The sequence below is a fragment of the Stegostoma tigrinum genome, chromosome 1 (genome assembly GCF_030684315.1).
Source record: "Stegostoma tigrinum isolate sSteTig4 chromosome 1, sSteTig4.hap1, whole genome shotgun sequence".
NCBI classification, from domain to species: domain Eukaryota; kingdom Metazoa; phylum Chordata; class Chondrichthyes; order Orectolobiformes; family Stegostomatidae; genus Stegostoma; species Stegostoma tigrinum.
Window position 1 is genome coordinate 158,633,546 of NC_081354.1, and position 21,140 is coordinate 158,654,685.

Below are 21,140 nucleotides of genomic sequence, written 5' to 3' on the forward strand. Positions count from 1 at the left end.
CCACAATCAGTGTGCTGTGTTCTGACATTTAAATATCTGGCAGCATAGCCAGGCACTTTGACAGCTACTGTGAAAACGTAAGTTTGAGGTTACCTTGTGGGTTTAAGCATGTGATCGAGTGCTTAGGGTAGTTCAAGAGGCAGGAATGTGGCTTGTAGCAATCAAAGGTATTTGTCTGGACTGGTGTTGGGAATTTGGAAGGGGCATGGGGGGAATGATCAGTAAAACTGGTGAGGTGGGATGGAGGAGGGGTTCCCAGAGGTTGGGAGAGGTGTACTTGACAGGTTGAGGAGTGGTAAGTTATAGGGGGTCAGCTTAATAGCTTCCCAGGAGTTGGACTTCAATTTTAATGGTTTCAATTTTTCCTAAATAATCATGAACTCAACTGAAGTGAACCTTGCCAATTTTTTGCCTTTCATAGACTCTTTCAGAGGGCTCCAGACAGTGCCCATCAGAATCTTCAGTGTCCCAAACAATTTGTGTAGGGTTTGCTGTGTCAAAGCTCAACTCCAGTTTGAGCTGCCCAAGTGACTCTTTGGCCATTGGAATATCTAGACCCTTATTTCAAATTTGAAGCGTATCTGTGTCTTACCTGTGTGTTCCTAAGGTACCCACTACTGGCACGGACATGATGGAGAACTTCTGAGTTCCAGCAGTTTGTGTCACTTCTTGTACCAGTTCTTTTGTTGGCTTCTGAGAAAATCCCTGAGCATAAAATAAAGAAGCTAACTACTAATGAGCTTTCTGCAAAAGTGCAAACTGGAGCAGATGCAACATCTGCAGCAGTAATGCGACACCAGTGTAAAACAGATTGAACTCAAACTAAGTTGAATGCCAACTGAGAAAAGAACAGTGATGTTATTTAAATTAATTCTTTCCTCCTCACCTTCCTCTTATCTCTAGTGAGATACAAGGCACATGATTTGGCTGTTTCCATTGCTACATTTGCCTAGATCAGGCCACTAGCCTGTCACTGAGGGCAAGGGGTAACGTACCACATCAAACATTGGAGTCGTTCACTGTTCTTTCTATGGCGATCATGTCCTGGAGTGGAGCTTGAATGTTGAGCTTCTGTCTCTGAGACCCACTGCGATATCCACCTGCCTTGTAATTATTTCTTTTCAGCATCGTGTCCATTGGTTACTCCATTAAAAATTAAATTTTGAATCTGTTTATATTGACTACTTTGCTAAAACTTGCCTCATAATTCTCTCCCTTGTGAGTGAAAAGGTCTCATCTGATTTGTCTTTTTTTTAATCCTAATTTCTTTAGCTTTTCTCTTTTGCTAATAATTGAACCTATTCCTGTACTGAACAATTTGTTTGGATCAATAGCATAGTCTATGAACAAGACTGAGTATAAAATGAAATTGATTTTGTTTCCTAAAAATATCCACTTAGTGTTCTTCTGACTATCTACATCCAATGTATTTCCTCCATAATTTGCTGGACAAGTGTCCTCGAGCCACCTAAAAATTATGCAACTGAGTTGTCACAGTGCCAAATATAATTTTTTGATAGGTGGACGTACCATGAATTCTTCGACCGATATAGAGTCCTAATGACCAAGAAGAATATATTAAACGATAAGAAAGAGACTTGTAAGAGACTTCTTGAAATCGTTATCAAGGTAAGAATTTCGTGGAGTCAGTGGCATTGTAGTGACGTCGCTGGCTGATTAATCTGGAAGCTCAACCTGTTCATGACTAGGGTCGTGTGTTTAAATCCTGCCATGCAATATTGTGAAATTTGAATTCTATAAAAACAAAGTTAAGAGCTAGTGAATTGTTTATTTTTTTAAATCCCATCTGGTTCACTAATGTCCTTTAGGGAAGGAAACTGCCATCCTTACCTGGCCTGGCCTACATGTGACTCCAGGCCCACAGCAATGTGGTTGACTCTCAACTGCCTCTGGGCAATTAGGAATGGGCAATGCTGATTTTAGCCAGTGATGCCCACACTCCGTTTAGAATGAAAATAACTTTGTGCCGGTAGAGTGTCCTTATTAATGGAACCGGTCTCTGTCAGAAAATAACTTCTTGCCAATTTTGCCTGCAGAAACATCATAGGCATGTTCCAATATATGTATATGCTGTTCTTGTACTGATAGTAAATACTGATACATTTTGAAAGAAGTAACAAGACAAGGGAGTACTCATTGAATGGCAGGACACTAGGAATCTCAGAAGCGCAGGGATCTTGAAGCCTTTGTCCATAGATCCCTGAATTCAGCAGGGCTGGTTGATAGGTTAGTTAAGAAGGCATACAGAATACTTGCGTTTATCAGTGGTGGCATAGATTATAAAAGCAGGGAGATTATGTTGGAGCTGTACAGGACTTTGGTTAGACTGTAACTGTGCTTTGTGCAGTTCTGGTCACCACACTGTAGGAATGATGTGATTGCAGAGGAGATTCACCAAGATGTTGCCTGGGATGGAGTGGTTTAGCTATGGATAAGTTCAGGTTATTTCTTTAGAGAGAGCATGTTGAGCTTGGACATGATTGAGGTGTACAGTCAAGCTGGATAGGAAGCACCTGTTCTGTTAAGTTGAAGAGTTGATAATAAGGGAACATAATGCTGAGATGAAAGGCAGGAACTTCAGAGGTGATTTGAGGGAAAAGAAATTTCATCCAAAGGGTGGCAGCAATCTGGGATTCTGTGTGTGTGCCTGTGTTGGTATATATGTATGGATGTGTTGGTAGTTGAGGCACAAAACCTCAATCTTTTAAAAAGTGCTTAGACGAACACTTGACATGTCACAACATTCAAGGCTGTGGCCAAGTGCTGGAAAGTGAGATTCATGTAAAATTAGATTAGATTTTTGGCACAGTCTTGATGGGCTAGCAGCCTCTTCTCTACTGATTACACAAATTGAATGATACAATCACTCAGTAGACAGCTTTCTCTGTGATTATTTTTTAGGATCCTGATAAATTCCAGTTTGGCCGATCCAAAATCTTCTTCCGTGCTGGTCAGGTGGCATATTTGGAGAAACTGCGAGCAGATAAGTTCCGAGCTGCGTGTATGATGATACAGAAGACTGTTCGCGGTTGGTTACAGAGAATTAAGTATAGACGGATGAAGAAGGCTGCTATCACTATTCAGAAACATGTTCGGGGCTATCAAGCTCGCAGGTAGGCTCCCTTCTGAGGACTTTAATGCATTATTAGTGACTGAAGGGACATACCAACTCAGACAGCTAACGTGTTCTGATTGTCCAGTCTCTCCTGCCACCCTACTATCGAACTTACTATGAAGTAGGTGCCATTTAACACCTCCACAAGCCACATTGATGAAATATTGGAAACAATATTGGTCTGTGGAAAGAACTTACCAATTATTTGACTTGTTTAATGTCATTAGCAGTTTTTGGATCAATGCAGAAAATTTCAACTAACATCAAAGGTCAAAATCTTGATTGAGGGATACGAGGGCTGTCCAGTAGGAGATATTGAGTAGAATAGGTCTCAATTTTCTGGAGTTAAGAAGCATTAGGTCGAACTGAAAGATATAAAATTGTGAAAGGACTTGATCATGCTTGCTTGCCTTTGTCAAAGAGTTAAGAACTATGGGTCATTTGGGACTGAGCTGAGAAGAAATTTCTTCAGTTACAAAGTTATGAATCGTTGAAATTATCTTAGAGGGCTGTGAATATTCAGAGTCTGTTCAAGATGGAGATTGACAGATTGCTGGAAACTAAAGGAATGCAGGGAATAGACCAGGATTTAATTCAGTCGCAATGTTATTAAATGGCAGAGCAGGTTCAGTGGGCCTTCTGGTACTTTGAATCTGATTTCTAATGTTCTGAAAACCTCATCAACAGCTTCAAAGAAAGTCCTACAATGGGGAACCTGTGACTTGAAAGCAATTAATTAAAATAAAATTTTGTAGCTTAAGTTGTAGTTAGGTCAAAAATTCTTTCACTTATGCTGGCTGGGGACAAAAGCATGTGCCTGAAGGGGATGTCATAGTCATAAAGATGTACAGCATGAAAACAGTACCTTTGGTCCAACTTGTCTGGAATAAAATTGGTGGTGCATTTCTTGGTTCTGGTTAGAATCATATAATTGTGGAATTTCACAGTACAGAAGGAGGCTATTCAGCCCATCATGAGCTTTCTTGCTGACAATCTTCAAGGTGTACCCCCAGTTACTGACATACCGACTAGTGGGAATAGAATATCCTTCTTTACACTGTCAATATTGTTCACATTTTGAACACAACCTTGCTAAGTTCATCACTTAGTCTTCTCTGCTCCAAGGAGAGTAAAACAAACTTCTCTAATCTTTCCTAGTGTCCAATATCCCTCTTTCCTGGTCTCATTCTGTTAAATCTCCTTTGCACTCTTTCCACGGCTTCATTTTTAATTCACTCGCAGGATGTGGCATCTCTGGCTAGGCCAGCATTGGTTTTAACATCTTCTCTTAAGGTGCCCAAAACTGAACACAGTACTCCAAACAAAAACCAAGTTGCTGGAAAAGCTCAGCAAGTCTGGCAGCATCTGTGAAGGAGAAAACAGAGTTAATGTTTTAGGTCTGGTGACCCTTCTGAGCTGAGCTTTTCCAGCAACTCTCTTTTTGTTCCTGATTTGCAGCATCTGCAGTTCTTTTGGTTTTTATACAGCACTCCAAATGTGGTCTGACTAATGATTTGTAGAGGTGTAGCGTCATTTCCTTGCTTTTATACTCTACGCCTCTATGAATAAACACAGTGATCCTAAAAGCTATCTGACCAATGTTTCAACTTCTGTGGCCATGCTCAGGGAATAACATATGTGAGCCCTGAGGTCCCACTGCTGCTGTTCTCCTGTAGTTTCAGCAATGGTCACTAATTGAATTTGTCACGCCTGGGACTATAGTGCTGCCACCTATTTGGATAGCAGCTATCGAAAAGTATTACTTCTGCAGGCATGGACAGAAGTCTCAGGAGGCCAAGCTCAGCAGCCGTCTGTTACATTGGTGGGCTTTTGACTGACGTGGTATCCCTGTCCTTAAGCATAAAACATGTTTTCTAAAAGCTCAATACAAAAGCATATTTCCCTGTAGCTATTCTCCTCATCAGAAAAGGCTGCACAACAAGGTGTGAGTCACTAAGTGTCAACCATGGATACCTCGCGTCCAGGCCCTGGTGACTTCTCTACCTGGAGTGCTGCCAGCTACTTTAGAGGCTCTGAAGAAAGGTCACTGGAACCCGAAACATTAACTCTGCTTTGTCTCCACAGATGCTGCCCGACTTGCTGAACTTTTTCCAGCAATTTCTGCTTTCTTTCTGATTTCCAGCATCTGCGGTTCATCGGGTTTTTGTTTTGCCATTTTCGCACCTTTTCTTTCTCTGCCACTATACTGCTCAGTTGCTCAGCGGCCCCCTGTTGCTGCACCACATACTTGTTCGATATCCTTGGGTGTAGGCATTAAAGGCTTGTACGTTGTCTGATTGTGGTAACGTTTCAGCTGAGTTTAGTTTTATTAAACCACTTGCATCCTAATTACTTTGAAGGAAGATAAAATAAGTTTCAGGCTATTGTGGTGAGTGATAGTGTCCCTGTCTTTGGGCCACAAGGCCCAGACAACTGCCTTGGGTGTGCGCCCTAAGTGTTCAAGCAGATTTTGCCTTATGTAAAAGAGCATTCTCTCACCTGCTGTTCAGAAGGTTCTCGCTATGTTGGAAGTAGAATTCCAGGTGCCAAGAACCTTCTAGAGTGTTTCCTCCTTTGTCTTCCTCAACAAATATTACCACCTACTCTATCGCATGAAGCATCACAAGTTGCAGATACCAGCCCCTGCACCACCTCTCCCCTGCCCCAACCCCACACCATCAAGGTCCAATCATCTGACCCAGTGTCCATTTTTTCCCCTGCCCCCACGTCCTTTTCTTTTGCCTTATCCACTATATCCCAGCATTAAAGTCTCATTAATTTCTTCCCCTCAAAACTCTTGAGCCTACCTTGATTTCAGATTTTGATTTTGTTTTTAAATTTTAAAATTGTATTTTATGACACGTTGCATTACTTGCATCTATTTTTATCAGCTAGCCTGCCTCGGTGCATTCTTGTTAATTTTCTGTTCATTTTGGTCATTCAAAGATTGGTGGATTTGTTGCGAAAAACAAGAGCCGCAGTCATTTTTCAGAAGCAGTATAGGATGCTTGTTGTGCGAAGGAAGTATCTGCATATCCGCAATGCAGCCATCACAATTCAGGCTTACACTCGTGGAAGGTTTGTCAGGCAGGTGTACCATGAGGTAAGTGTTTCATGTTTCTGTGTTTAAGTTTACACACAAAGTTACGTTCTAATTTTCAATCTTGAAAACGAAAGGCCCCTTACCTCCATGAGGCACATTTTGTCCGATTCTGGGCCCAATGATAATCTCAATGTTTTTCAGGATTCCTGGTCCCACCTGTGAGCTGCGCACAAGTCCAAAATTGGACCTTGAGCATTACTTACTAAATTGGGCATTGCAGCCTCCGCAGGCAGCTCACCATTGCAAAAGATGAATTTCTTGACCAAAATTGACACACAGCAGGGGAGTGGAAGAATGTTGATTGTACCCTGGAGCAACCACCATGATGCTGTGGAGCTCGAAACGAAGCTGCTTGTTCTACCTTCTTGAATTTTAAAAATGTCCAAACTTACCTTTTTGGTGGCATCTCCTTGGTAGGCAGCTTTTATACTTGGGCAACCCAGCTTCTTGATGCAGGGGATTTATGCAGATAATACGTCTCCTCATTAGCATGTCTGAAAACCCCAGTGTTGATTATAGGTATCCATCAAAGTACGCAGGAATCAAATAAGCACAATGTACTGTTGCAGTTTTTCCAGCATCCTTGCAGTAGAGGCTATAGCCCTTTGAAATTGGTCATTTGTGATCATGATGTCTGAGAAGAAAAACGTGTTTTCTGAAGAAGTAGCAGAACAATGACCAATTAACAATGATTATGTGCTGAAGCATTACTTGGTATTATAGTACATGTTTTCTTATGATTCACACTTAGTTAGTAATTCCTTGTGAAATATTGATTTAGTCAACATTTTTTCATTATAACACTGCAAATGCAAGAGGAAATATATATCCTTTTAAATATTATGATATTTATGATTAGGTCACTTAGTTCATGTTTGTCCTCAAAGTTTCAACACTAGTCAGTTTTATTACAGTGAAATAAATATTTTATTTTTGGTAGGAATGCATTCGGTTATTATTGAGTGAGCTGGCTAAAATATTAATACTTTGGAAATTGGTGCAAAGGGCATGTAATGCTGTCATTGTTACTCAAAGCTTTCAGCCAGGACAGACAGAATGGAAAAAAAATAGATTCTAAACCACCATAAGGGACCATGTGTGTGCACAACTCACCAAATCTGTCTTTGGGGAATAATGTAGAATAAACAGATCAGCTCAAAGGTCACCCTTTTCTTCCTACACTTAGTATGTGCCACTCCTAGACTACAGATTTCCCAAAAGTAAAATATAATCCATTTTATTATTTATTAGGAGACAGTGCTAAACGCACAGATAAACAAATCAAAAACAGATCAATAAATATTACAATAACTATGTGACTCCCTCTGTCATTCTGTGGCAGGTTCTGAAAGGCCATAACTCTCCACTTTCTGCATTAATTTTTGAGAATATCTGATTCTGTCACCGCTTTTTGATGCAATGATTCACATTTTTAAATATATAATTACGACATTAGGTACAAAAACAAAAGTTGCTGGAAAAACTCAGCAGGTCTTTAGTTCTTCAGTCTTCAGGACCCTTCAGTTCTGAGGAAGGGTTACCAGACCTGAAACGTTAACTCAATTTTTTTTTCTCTTTTCTTCACAGATGCTGCCAGATCTGCTGAGCTTTTCCAGCAACTTTTGTTTTTGTTCCTGATGTACACCATCCACAGCTCTTTTGGTTTTTATGACTTTAGGTAGCCTGGTTGAATTTTGTTAGTATGAAGTCAAAAGGGCTGTTTTTAGCCCTGTGACCCTATCAGTGGATGCATCCTAAGTAGAAGTCCAGGTGGAGTTCATTATCAGCAATGTGAGATATTTACAAATTATTGGATAATGTGGATTTAAATTTTATCCCTGATTTTTGAGGCTTCTAGTTGCATGCAGTTGATATCAAAAAAATTGAGTTTCCGCCGTATAGATTTTATATTTTTTAACAAATAATAATAGAAATTGTACTCTTGTAGCTTATATTTAATTGTTCTGTCTATTTTTATTGAAAACACAATCTAGTTTACTGCCTCAGGCCTAAATTATAGAAATTCCATTTTTTGATTAAAACATTTTTAGGTCATTTGGAAGACTTATAGTCATGGTTTTTTGAGTAACAGCTAATATGTTGAATTTAATTTTGGGTGCGTATAGTCAGACTGCAGAGGAAGTGAATCACTGTAAGCAAATATGCCAAAATAATGCATCCCTTCGTAGTGCAAAACGTTAGCGGAGTGGTTAAATTTTAATTAGAAGCAAGTCACAACAATAGCTATGACCTGGAGTACAGCAAACTCATTCCATAATTGATCCTGTGAGAATGGAATAGTAACGAAAATCATTAAAGTTGTTTTTACTGAGATCTGGACTGACAGTTCTAAACCTTGAGAAGGATGTTGGAACTCTTTTCTCTAATGGTTTCATTTTAATGGTACTCCTTTGCTTCTGCTGTAAGTAAATATTATATGTTAAGCCGGTGCGATTTCATTATCTAAGAAATTTCTTTCTAACCATGTAGGACTGACTCCATTTTATTTTCTAATTTTACTTATGATGATTTCAAGTCTACCAAATAAAATTAGTCACCTGCTTTAATCTGGCTTTGTTTTTTTTAAGCAAAAACATTTCCCTCATTGCTGTTCTCTGTTTTAGTTGTCTTGGTTTCTTTTCCCTGAAAGTGGTAAAGTTGCTGGGACTTAGTTCCCTGGAGAGTTTTGAGCCTTGCCCACTAACAAGTGTGATGCCAAACAGTGATTGCTGGCAAAATCAATAGCCAATGTTTATCAAGCTTGCTGGACGACAGTTTGGATTTTCTGTCTCTCGTTGAATAGAACTAAGAGTGTTTAAATTGGATGTAAAGTTACTGCAGCACGGAATAGCAGGAACCAGGAATCAAAACTTTGGTCAACTTGGTTTGTATCACTCAAATCATTAGTACCATAGTCAGTTGTGAGATTGACCAGTCAAGCTAAATTTTCACTGTAATGCTGAATTATTGGGAAGCATGCTGCTGAATGATGATATCAGTTTCCCTAGCGATCGCTCAAAATTTATTTTGCATTTTTTCTCTTGATGCTCTAAATTCAGAAAAAGTTTTTTGTTTTTCTGCAGCAGAATCTCTTCAGTATTAACTTGTTGGCAATAAGTAAAATATACACATCCGTTATGAATTCTGTTGGGAATATCCAACTAATTTCACCTGGACGACTTTACTGTTTTTCTTGTAATATTTGGAAATAAGTTCATTCAATGTGAAGGGCTTTGGTACATCTTGAAATCTAGGAACTCTTTGTAAGAGACATGCAACCCATAAGAAAAGACTAACATCTTTAATCTAGGTAGTGTATGAACCCTGATCAAAAGCTAAAAAGATCTTGTCGCATCTATAGTACCTTGTCTCCTTATTGCGAATTATAGAATGGGACCTCACTGCTTTAGGAAGTATAGGCAAGAATCCAAAAGCTGTCTTTTTATGGTGTTGGAGCTGTACCTCGCTGCATTCGACTGTATAGTCGATCGGTTGTCTCAGATTTTAAGACTTTGACAAAAACAGAAAGAACTGTGGATGAGGTAAATCAGGAACAAAAACGGAAGTTGCTGGAAAAGCTCAGCAGGTCTGGCAACATCTGTGAAGTAAAAACTCAGTGTTAAAATTTCGGTTCCGGTGACCCATCCTCAGAACAGTGGGAGGGTCACTGGACCCGAAACGTGAACTCTGATTTTTTTTTTCTTCACAGATGCTGCAGGACCTGCTGAGCTTTTCCAGCAATTTCAGTTTTTGTTGTTAGAACATAGAACAGTACAGCACAGTACAGGTCCTTTGGCCCATGATGTTGTGCCAACCTTTTACCCTAAACCTAAGGTCTGCATAACCTCCACCTCTACCTTGTACTATCATCCATATGCCTATCTAATAGCCGCTTAAATGCCCCTAATGAGGCTGACTCCACTACCTTCTCTGGCAACGCATTCCACACACCGACCACTCGCTGAGTAAAGAATCTACCTCTGACGTCTCCCCAATTTCTACCTCCTTTCACTTTAAAACTATGCCCCCTTGTAAAAGCTAACTCCACCCTCGGGGAGGAAAAAGTCTCTGGCTGTCTATCCTATCTATACCTCTGATCGTTTTGTACACCTCTATCAAGTCACCTCTCATCCTTTGTTGTTCTAAAGAGAAAAGCTGTAGCGCTTTCAACCTTTCCTCATAAGACCTTCCCTCAATTCCAGGCAACATCCTGGTAAGTCTCCTCTGCACTTTTTCTGAATTCGACATTATTTTCTGATCTCAATAGTTGCTACACCAGCACAAAGCCAGAATTATCCAGAAGTACGTAAGGGGCTGGATCGCCCGAAAGAGGTTCTCCAGGATACGCAATGCGGTCATCTATCTCCAGTGCTGCTATCGGCGCATGAAGGCACGCCGTGAGTTAAAGACATTGAAGATTGAAGCAAGGTCAGTAGAACACTACAAGAAGCTCACCAGTGGGATGGAAAATAAAGTGGTTCAGCTTCAAAGAAAGGTAGATGTTCAGGTAAGAAAGAGGTCAGTCTGATTTGAAGTTTGTTGTAAACTTAAACTTTTGCACCACAACACATTTTAGGACAGGTGAATAATACTGCCATGTGTGCAAGTGAATAATAATCAGCGTCATTGCTTTACCGAAACTTAAATCAAATTCTACATGTTGGATTATCTTCTGCAATCAATGAGAAATCCAACTCATTCATTTGAACAATGAAAGTAACATTTTTCACAGGTTTCTTTTTTCTCTCCCTTTCTTAGCTTTTCATTAAGGCAGATGATCCAACAATCTCTGGGCACCTTGACTTGATGACTACGTGGTCTGAAGAGTTAGTGTCCAATGTATATGAAAGCTTCAGATTTCACCTGTACACAACGTTATGCAATCAACAAATACCACAATCTAGTTCTCAGTATTTTCACTCCTTTCTTTAGAAGAAGGGTATTTTTCCCCATCTTCCCATGCCCCACTCAAATGAAAGGATTCATAATAGAACAGTTATTACTCTATTCTTATGGTGGCTACACTTGGTTTCCTTGTCTACTTTAAACTTTCCTTGGGAGTTTTTCACTCCTCTGAATATAAGACTTGCTGGCAACTTAGTATTCTTTTGTTCATCCTTGGGCCATGATAATAAAATAGCATTGGTGAGTGAGAAAGGGCTGAAGAGACTTAACAGTACCATATTAGAGATTTCCTGAAAGTGACCCATAGCAAAATGCCATTTAGAATAGTAGCCTTGAGTCTGAACTCCGTGATAGAAAAGTAGTGATAGAAAACTTAAAACTTTGGAATAATATTTTGTAATCTACTTGGGAACCATTTTTATATAAAAATCCTAAAGCAAATTAAGCAGAATGTCTTTTATTTGTGTGAAATTCTGTGCAGTGAATGCTGCTTTATCTATTGGATTGACCCTGCCTGATTGTTTCCGTAGAACAAGGAGCACAAGGCAATGACTGAGCAGATGACGGCAGTGACCACCGCACAAGCTACTGAAATCAACAGACTGAACAAGGAGTTGGACCGATGGCGTGAACAGCAAGGTGACAAGAGCCGAGAAACTAGTTTACAAGAGGAAATTGAGAAACTCCGTGAGGAACTTGGGAAATCCCAGAATGAACGCAAAATCCTGGAAGACACTTACACCAGAGAAAAAGCAGATCTTCAGCAGGTAACCAAAATCAGAAACAATTTAAACAAGTTTATAACTAAAAATTAACTTATTGATCAATTCCAGGTAAGTCATTTCAAAGAATAACATTGGCTTAGAGTTTTGCATGTGCACACATTAACTATCTGCATCTATAAGGAGAACTTACTAAATTAATAATCGGAATTAAAACACAGGAAAGAGGTTAGCAGCAGGCTACATCCCTACTGGTGCTAGTTAGTCATCCAGAGCTGTCTACATTTCATTTCATTGCTTTTTTTTCTGTATTGCTATTCATAATTTTTCATTTAAAATGTTCAGAGAATTCATCTATACATTTTCTAATTTCTGCCTCAATAGCCACTTGACATGAAACATTCCATGTTTTGTATATCTTTTCAGAATTTATTAGTACTTTTCTAACCTTACCCTCTCTCTCTATAATAATATTTCTGATTCTCCAACTGCTGGAACTGGTCTTTGCCAAAGTACATTCTCTAATCTTTTCATTATAGCATGAATTTTTCCTTCCCTTGTCTGGTTTAATGGGGGAGGGGGGTGGGTGGGGAGGAAATGAAGCCGTTTACCATGACTGCATTGTCTTGTTTTTGTAATGAGTCTCCACTGCAGGACTCTAATAGCCCTCCTGAAAAGGGATGCTGTGAACTACACTAAAACTGAGATCTAAACTAATTTCCTTTCATTACATAGAATACCCCATGTATGAAACTCATCACCTTGTTTGTTGTTTTAATAGCCTTTCCGTACTGCAGGGTCAACTAAGTTGAAACTCCAAATGAAGACCCTAGCTCTAATAAAGTTATATTGGAATCTCATAACTAGTTCTGTGTTCATATTTAAAATATCTTTTACTCTACCAGGAAAGGTTATTTCTCAGTTGGAAGGTAAGATTATTGTAGGCTGTAAAATATGTCAAATGACCTAGTTATTTTCCCTCTGGAAGATAAACCTCATGGCTTCGGCATTTGATTTCACTTCAGTAACTTCTAAATCCACCAGTACCACAGGCTGCACTTTTGTGCACTTCACTTCATTCATTATCAAATAAGTGATAAGCATAGAACTGTGTCAGCATTTGTAATGTTGTTAGTTATTTTTAGCCAGTTTCTACATCAATGTATGACGACGCATTTTTAAAATTAAGGCAAAAATTAAAATTGACACATGATTGGGGAATTGTAGAGGATAAACTGAAAGCTGTATTTAATCGTAGAATCCCTACAGTGTGGAAACAGGCCATTCAGCCCTAAAAATCTACACCTCCCCTCCAAAGACCATCCTACCCAGACCCGTTCCCCTATTTTCCCATGTCTAACCCACTTAACCTAAACATCCTTGGGCACTATGGGCAATTTAGCATGGCCAATCCACCTACCCTGCCCATTTAAAAAAAAACACTAAGTGGCACAGTTCTTGACCTGGAAGTGGTAGATGCTGACGCTGCAGTCAAGAGAAATGCTCCATTCTCTAGCCTTGCCTCTGCGTGTGAATGAAGAGTAATGTCTGAGGTGAGAGGCGCAGTAAACTGTGCCAGAAGTACATGGAGTGTGTTTGGCGTAAACTGTACACAATCATGGTGCTGCTTTCGTCAGTCACTGATTCAGATCATCTTAATTAATGCTTTCTGCATAACCAGGACCAAAAGGGTATGCCTTTGCTTTGCATACGTATTATCTAAGGGAAAGAGATCAATTATAGCATTAAATATTGTGTTTTTATGAACTAAGGAGAAGTTCTAGGTGATTCAAGTATGTGCTGAGTACAATTGTGTCTATAAAATATAACTGTGAGAAAGACTGCTTTTTATACCTTGCTTGTTGGTGGGTTGAGTGTTGGGGGTTTTTGGGAGGGGAGGTATGTACAATTGAGGAGATGGTTTATCTGCCACTCCTCCCTCACCCCCAAATAAATTGAGGGATCAGAAGCCAAGTGGCCCAGCTGTCGTTGGGCCTGTCGAGCCTTGTTTACCCCGGTTGGTATGTTATCCGTGGTGTGGGAAGCACGACAGTTTTTTTTAGCCACATGGCTTGGATTTAGGTAAAAAGCAAGTGACTTCTTTATAATTACCCTGCACCCACCCAAGAAATCGACACCTCAACAAATCTAGCCCATAGCAACTGAATTGCAGTTATAGCCTCTGGAGATGATCCACCCCGATGGGCATAGAAGCTGGAGTAGGCCATTCAGCCCATCAAGCCTGCTCCACCATTCAACGACATTATGGTTGATCTGTGACCTGACTCCTTTTACCTGCCTTTGTCCATATCCCATAATACTTTTGGTTTGTAAACATCTATTAATCTTAGTTTTAAAATGAATTGATCCAGAATTAAGTACCTTTTGCAGAATATAGTTCTCGAGTTGTACCATCCTTTGAGTTTATACGTGTTTAGTAACTTTAGTGCTAAAAGATCAGCCTATTTAGCTCTGTCCCAGTGTTGGACTCCCCAACCAGGATAAATTATTTTTGTTTATACTACCCCTGCTCTTAAACTTCAACTTTTTTTCTAAGTTGTTCGTCGGATGTTGATGTCTAGGTGTCACTGGCTAGGCCACCATATATACATTAAGATGGTAGTGGCGAGTTGCCACCTTGAACTGCTTGAGTTCATGCAACCTATAATGATTTTAGGAAGAGAGTTCCAAAATTTTTACCCCACAAAACAAAGGAACAGCTCTGTAGCTTCTAGTCAGGATGGTGTATGCTTTAGAGGGAAATTTGCTGGTGTTTCCTTGTACCAGCTGTCCTGTTTGGCAAACCATTCATAGTATGTGCAGTGGCTCCTTGTAATATATCTTTTGGTGTGCAGTTGTCTTTCTAATGAATCTACGCTGCACTTCTTGTAAGGCTAATGTATCTTTCCTGAAGTCTGGTGGCCCGAACTGGTCAGAGGACTCCATATGTGACCTAACCAGAAGACATGTACATCTATGGCATAACTTTTACTCTCTGATATTCTCATCCTCTAGGTACAAAGATGAGAATTTTAATGTCATTGGAATGTACAACACAGAAGCAGATTCTTCTGGTCCCTGCTGACCAGATATTCTAATCTAACTTTCTCTCATTTGCGAGCATTTGGCCCATTTCTCCTTAAACCCTTTCTCTTCATATCCAGAAGCCATTTAAATGTTGTAATTGTGCCAGCCATCTCCACCACCTCTGGCAGTTCACTCCGTACATGTACCACCCTCTGCGTGAAAAAGTTACTCTTTGTGTCCTTTTTAAATTTTTCTCCTCTCACCTTAAACCTGTGTTCTCTAGTTTCGGACTCTCCTACACTAGGGAAAAGACCTTGGCTATTCACCTCATCTGTGGCTGTCATGATTTTATAACTCTGTGTAAGGTCACCTCTCAGCCTTCAATGCCCTAGGGAAAATAGCCCCAATATATTCAGCCTCTCCCTATAAGTCAAACCCTCCAACCATGGAATCCACGTTGTAAATCTTTTCTGAACCCTTTCAAGTTTCACAACCTCCTTTTGTATGGCAGGAAGACAAAAATTGTACACAGTATTCCAAAAGTGGGCTAACTAGTGTCCTGCGCGGCCACAACATAACCTCCCAACTCCGATACTCAATGGCATGTCCAATAAAGGCAAGCATACCAAACAATGCTCTCACTACCCCATCTACCTGCAACTCCACTGTCATGTCACAGACCTATGAACCTGCACCCCAAGGTCTCTTTTTTCAGCAACACATCCCAGGACCTTACTGGCAAGTGTATAAGTCCTGCCCTGATTTGCCTTTCCAAAATGCAGCACCTCAGTTGTCTGAACTAAAAAGTTAATAGCAGATTGAGTTTTTGATTGTTTTCCGCACCTCTCCAAGACATTGTAATGTGAACATGTAATGTGTATGATAAAGTGCGGAGCTGGATGAACACAGCAGGCCAAGCAGCATCTCAGGAGCACAAAAACTGACGTTTCAGGCCCAGACCCTTCATCAGAGAGGGGGATGGGAGGAGGGAACTGGAATAAATAGGGAGAGAGGGGGAGGCAGACCGAAGATGGAGAGAAAAGAAGATAGGTGGAGAGCAGAGTATAGGTGAGGAGGTAGGGAGGGGATAGGTCAGTCCAGGGAAGACGGACAGGTCAAGGAGGCGGGATGAGGTGGTAGGTAGGAAATGGAGGTGCAGCTTGAGGTGGGAGGAAGGGATGGGTGAGAGGAAGAACAGGTTAGGGAAGCGGAGACAGGCTGGGCTGGCTTTGGGATGCTGTGGGGGAAGGGGACGAGCTGGGCTGGTTTTGTGATGCAGTGGGGGGAGGGGAAGAACTAGGCTGGTTTTGGGATGCAGTGGGGGGAAGGGGAGATTTTGAAGCTTGTGAAGTCCACGTTGATACCATTGGGCTGCAGGGTTCCCAAGTGGAATATGAGTTGCTGTTCTTGGATACCTGGATGTATAGTGCTTTTGTGGTAGTCTTTCTGATCCCCTTACTGTATCAATATTTATTCATAATTTTATAGTTCTATCGACATTGTTTACAATGCTTACTTGCTTTGGATATATGACTTTCTATCCCATCATCTTTTGTAAAATATAGTGAATAGAAGGCCCCAGAACAGAACCTTGCAGGGCATTACCAGTCACATTCTGCCAGTTATCCTTACAGTCTGGGCTGAATCTTACATTATTTTGGCTAAATGCAAATTGCCGTAAGTTTTCTCGGCAGTGTGTTGCTGCCAAGTCCAGGGAGTCCTCTCAGCTACCTTACCAAACGTCCTCATTACCTCCCACGCTCCTGCGGTGCCTCTGTCCGTTTATCACCCTCTTACCATGCCACTCGGTAGATATGGAGGAATTCACCAGCAACTCTTGCATCCACATCATGTTTAGAAGCCTGTCATGCACCCAGACAAGTACTTTCAGTCCAGCACTGCCCTGCATGGTTCCTGACGTTTGCCCCAGACAAAGCAGAAAGGGGGAAATCTGTGCCCTGCTTCATGGGCAGGGACCTGAAAATCCTGTTAGTGATTCTGCTTCCGTGCATTTTAAATTCAGGCTAGTCATGTTTCATTTAAGGTCGCGCAGAGGTGGTACTCTCTCTCTTTTGTCTTTTTCCCCTCTCTTTCATTGTCTTTCTGATGCTAGCTAAGTCCATGCTGCTGCAGTGAGTGGCTCAGTTACACAGACAAGCCATTCACAAATATTCCTGATGTTTTATTCAGATCAAGACAACAGATTTTTATTGCATTGTACTGGTAAGTGAAGGCTGTCAATTACTGTGAAGTAGAACTTGTGCCGAAACCGCATATGTGTCACTGTTAAAATCTTCTAATTGGATACCTTCAGATTGAGGCACATTTTGCACTTTGAGGCTGCACAGTTAGAAATATGTTCTCTATTACACAAGTAGCAATCTGTCTGTTTTTATTTATCTTCTTTTGCTGCAGCTCATTTTTCCTCTAGTTTTGGTAATTACAGATTTCCTCTTGCGGCCTATTTAAGTACCTGAAACTGAAACCTTTACATAGAACATAGAACATTACAGCACAGTACAGGCCCTTCGGCCCTCAATGTTGTGCCGACCTGCCATACCGATCTGAAGCCCATCTAACCTACACTATTCCATGAACGTCCATATGCTTATCCAACGATGACTTAAATGTACCTAAAGTTGGCGAATCTACTACCGTTGCAGGCAAAGTGTTCCATTCCCTTACTACTCTCTGAGTAAAGAAATGACCTCTGACATCTGTCCTGTATCTTTCACCCCTCAATTTAAAGCTTCTGCCCCCTCGTGCTCGCCGTCACCATCCTAGGAAAAAGGCTCTCCCTATCCACCCTATCTAACCCTCTGATTATTTTATATGTTTCAATTAAGTCACCTCTCAACCACCTTCTCTCTATTGAAAACAGCCTCAAGTCCCTCGGCCTTTGCTCGTAAGACCTTCCCTCCATACCAGGCAACATCCTAGTAAATCTCCTCTGCACCCTTTCCAAAGTTTCCACGTCCTCCTTATAATGCGGTGACCAGAACTGTACACAATACTCCAAGTGCGGCCGCACCAGAGTTTTGTACAGCTGCAGCATAACCTCATGGTTCCTGAACTCGATCCCTCTATTAATAAAAGCTAAAACACTGTATGCCTTCTTAACAGCCCTGTCAACCTGGGTGGCAACTTTCAAGGATCTGTGTACGTGGACACCGAGATCTCTCTGCTCATCTGCACTGCTAAGAATCTTACCATTAGCCCAGTACTTTGCATTCCGGTTACTCCTGCCAAAGTGCATCACCTCACACTTGTCTGCATTAAACTCCATTTGCCACCTCTCAGCCCAGCTCTGCAGCTTATCTATGTCTCTCTGCAACCTACAGCATCCTTCGTCACTGTCCACAACTCCACCGACCTTAGTGTCGTCTGCAAATTTACTAACCCATTACAACTGAGCATCGTCAATCTTTTCATATCTGGATCTCTGTTAGAAAACAGGCCTTTGGACTGAATTTTCACACCAGCGTGCATATTTGTCCAGTTTCCAACAAGAGCAATGGTACCAGTGTGCAAGAAGGTTGCATGAGAAATTTTATTTTTCCAGGAGGGAAAGAAAGATAAATTGTATAGCATTTATAGCCCCAAGCTTCGGACCCTTGAGTAGAAATATCATCTTTACAACTACCCAACTAAACATTAATAACTTTGAAGTCATCAACATATGCTGGCGAATGGGACCAGATTTATTTAGGAAATCTGGTTGGCATGGATGAATTGGATTGAAGGATCTGTTTCTTGCTGTACATCTCTATGACTCTACAATCACAATGACCCCTGTCTGACTTTTTTTGGTGAGAACGGATTCAACCTATTCAGCTTTTTTTGACTTGATTTCTCATTTGTTTAGCTTGAGGGGGTGTTGTTCCTTCTTTGTTTCTGTAGTTAAGGGAGAGGATGGCCTAGGGCTACTATCACTGGACTATTAATCCAGAGATCCAGATAACGTGCTGGGTACCTGGGTTCCAACCCTGCCATGGCAGATGGTGGAATTTGAATTCAATACGTATCTGGAATTAAGACTCTAATGTTGACCATGAATCCAATGCAACTGTCAGGAAAAACTCATCTGGTTCACTAATGTCCTTAAGGGAAGGAAACTGCCATTGTTACCTGGTCTGACCTACATGTGACTCCAGACCCACAGCAATGTGGTTGACTCTTAACTGCCCTCTTGGACAACAAATGCTGCCTCGCCAGAGAAACCCTCATCCTGTGAAAGAATAAAGAAAAACACAGTTGAAATCAGCCAATTTAGCTGAGCCAGGATTTGTTTTTCCCAGTTGAGCACATTTATCAGTCACCCTGGCACTGTGAGGCAGCTGTACTAACCACTGAGCCACCACGCCACCCACAATCTCGTAGAATCTGTACGCGTAAAGCTTAGAAACGCCAAGGGCCAAAGATGCATTAGTGGGAGACCCCTCCCAAACATTAGGGGTGGCGTTGGGAATAGCATTGAATAGAAAATTAGAGATGCATGCAATAAAGAAACGTGTAGTTATGGGTTGGATTGAGAAAATCAAATTAGTAACAATATTATAGAGGAGGATTTCATGGAACATTTATGGGATAGTTTTCTGGACAATGATGTTGAGCTAATTAGAGAATTAGCCAACCTAGACTGGGTATTACGTAATAAGGAAGGAATAATTGGCAATGGAGTTGGGTGAGGCCTCTAGCAGAAAAGTGACACTATTATGGTAGAATTTTTCATAATGATGGAGAGCGACATAGTTGATCCTGAGACCAGGGTCCTGAATCTAAGTAGAGGAAACTATTATGGTATGAATGTGAATTGTCAATGATAGATTGGGGAATGTTAGTTAAAGAGGTGAAGAAGAAAGGTAATGGCAAATATTTGATGAGCACATGAATGAACTATTCCTGCAGTTCACCTATGTTTGATGCATAAATGAAACAAAAAGGTGGCCAAACCATAGCGGACAAGGGAAATTAGAGTATTAGATCCAAGGAAGAGGCGTGAAAATTGACCATGGAAGACAGCAAACCTGAGGAGTGGGAGCCAAAAGAAGTCAAGGGGATTGATTGATAGTGAAAATAGAGCATGAGAGCAAGATGTGGAGAACATAAAAACTGACTGTAAAGGTTTCTCGAAGTATGTGAACAGCAAAAGATTGGTGCAAACAAGTGTTGGCCCATTACAGACAGAAACAGGGAAATTATAAGGGACGGCATGGTGGCTCAGTGGTTAGTACTGCTGCCACACAGTGCTAGGGACCCAGTTTCGATACCACCCTCGGGTGACTGCCTGTATAGCGTTTGCACATTCTCCCTGTATCTGTGTGGGTTTCCTCTGGGTGCTCCGGTTTTTCCCCTCAATCTGATGATGTGCGGGTTAGGTGGATTGGCTATACTAAATTGCCCATAGTATTCAGGGATGTGTAACTTAGGTGGGTTATAGTCGGGATGGCTACGGGTGGGATGCTTGAAGGGTCGGTCTGGACTTGTTGGGCCAAATGGCCTGTTTCCATACTCAGTAGGAATTCTTTAAATTAAAAAAAACCACAGAAATGTTGGGGAATACACAGTTTAATGACTATGTGGAACTGAAGGAAATCTCTATTCGTGAGAAAAGAGTGTTTTGGAAGTTGATGGGATTGAAGGCTGATAAATCTCCAGGCTTTATAATCAGCTTCCCAGAGCACTTAAGGAAGTGGCCCTAGAAATTGTGGATGCTTTGGTGGTCATCTTACAGGATTCTACAGAGGCAAGAACAGATTGGAGTGAAGCTAATGTTAAAGCCTGATGTTGGTAATGGTGAAAATGCTCAAGTCCGTTAAAGAATGTCTAATAGCGGAGCATTTGGAAAACTGTGGCAGGATTGGACAATCAGCATGGATTTAAGAACATGTACATTGACAGATCTACTGGAATTCTTCAAGGATACAACTCAAGAGTTGAAGAAGGGGAATGTATGTGTTTTAGTTGGATTTTCAGAAGGTTTTCAACAAAAGCCCTACGTCAGGGGGTAGAATGTAACATTAAAGTACATAGTAGTGGGGATAGTATATTGAGATGAATTGAGAACTGGCTGGCAGACAGAAAACAGAGTTGGAATAATGAGTCTTTTCCTGAATGTCAGGCAGCGATTAGTGCGATACTACAGGGATCAGTGTTCGGACCCCGGCTATTCACAGTATGTATTAATAATTTAGATGAGGGAACTAAGTGTAATATCTCCAAATTTGCAGATGACAGAGTTGGATGG

General features: G+C 41.0%; 1 protein-coding gene across 2 annotated transcripts in view; it reads left to right on the top strand.

Annotated features, from left to right (window-relative positions):
* The window catches only part of myo5b (myosin VB), a 270,346-nt gene that overhangs the window by 184,256 nt on the left and 64,950 nt on the right, over window positions 1-21,140 (top strand). For both annotated transcript variants that reach the window (XM_048526919.2, XM_048526929.2), the window contains exons 18-22: window positions 1,521-1,629; window positions 2,923-3,134; window positions 6,083-6,239; window positions 10,507-10,746; window positions 11,675-11,911. In XM_048526919.2, the coding sequence (XP_048382876.2) occupies window positions 1,521-1,629; window positions 2,923-3,134; window positions 6,083-6,239; window positions 10,507-10,746; window positions 11,675-11,911 (955 nt within the window). The remainder of the gene's footprint in view (window positions 1-1,520; window positions 1,630-2,922; window positions 3,135-6,082; window positions 6,240-10,506; window positions 10,747-11,674; window positions 11,912-21,140) is intronic.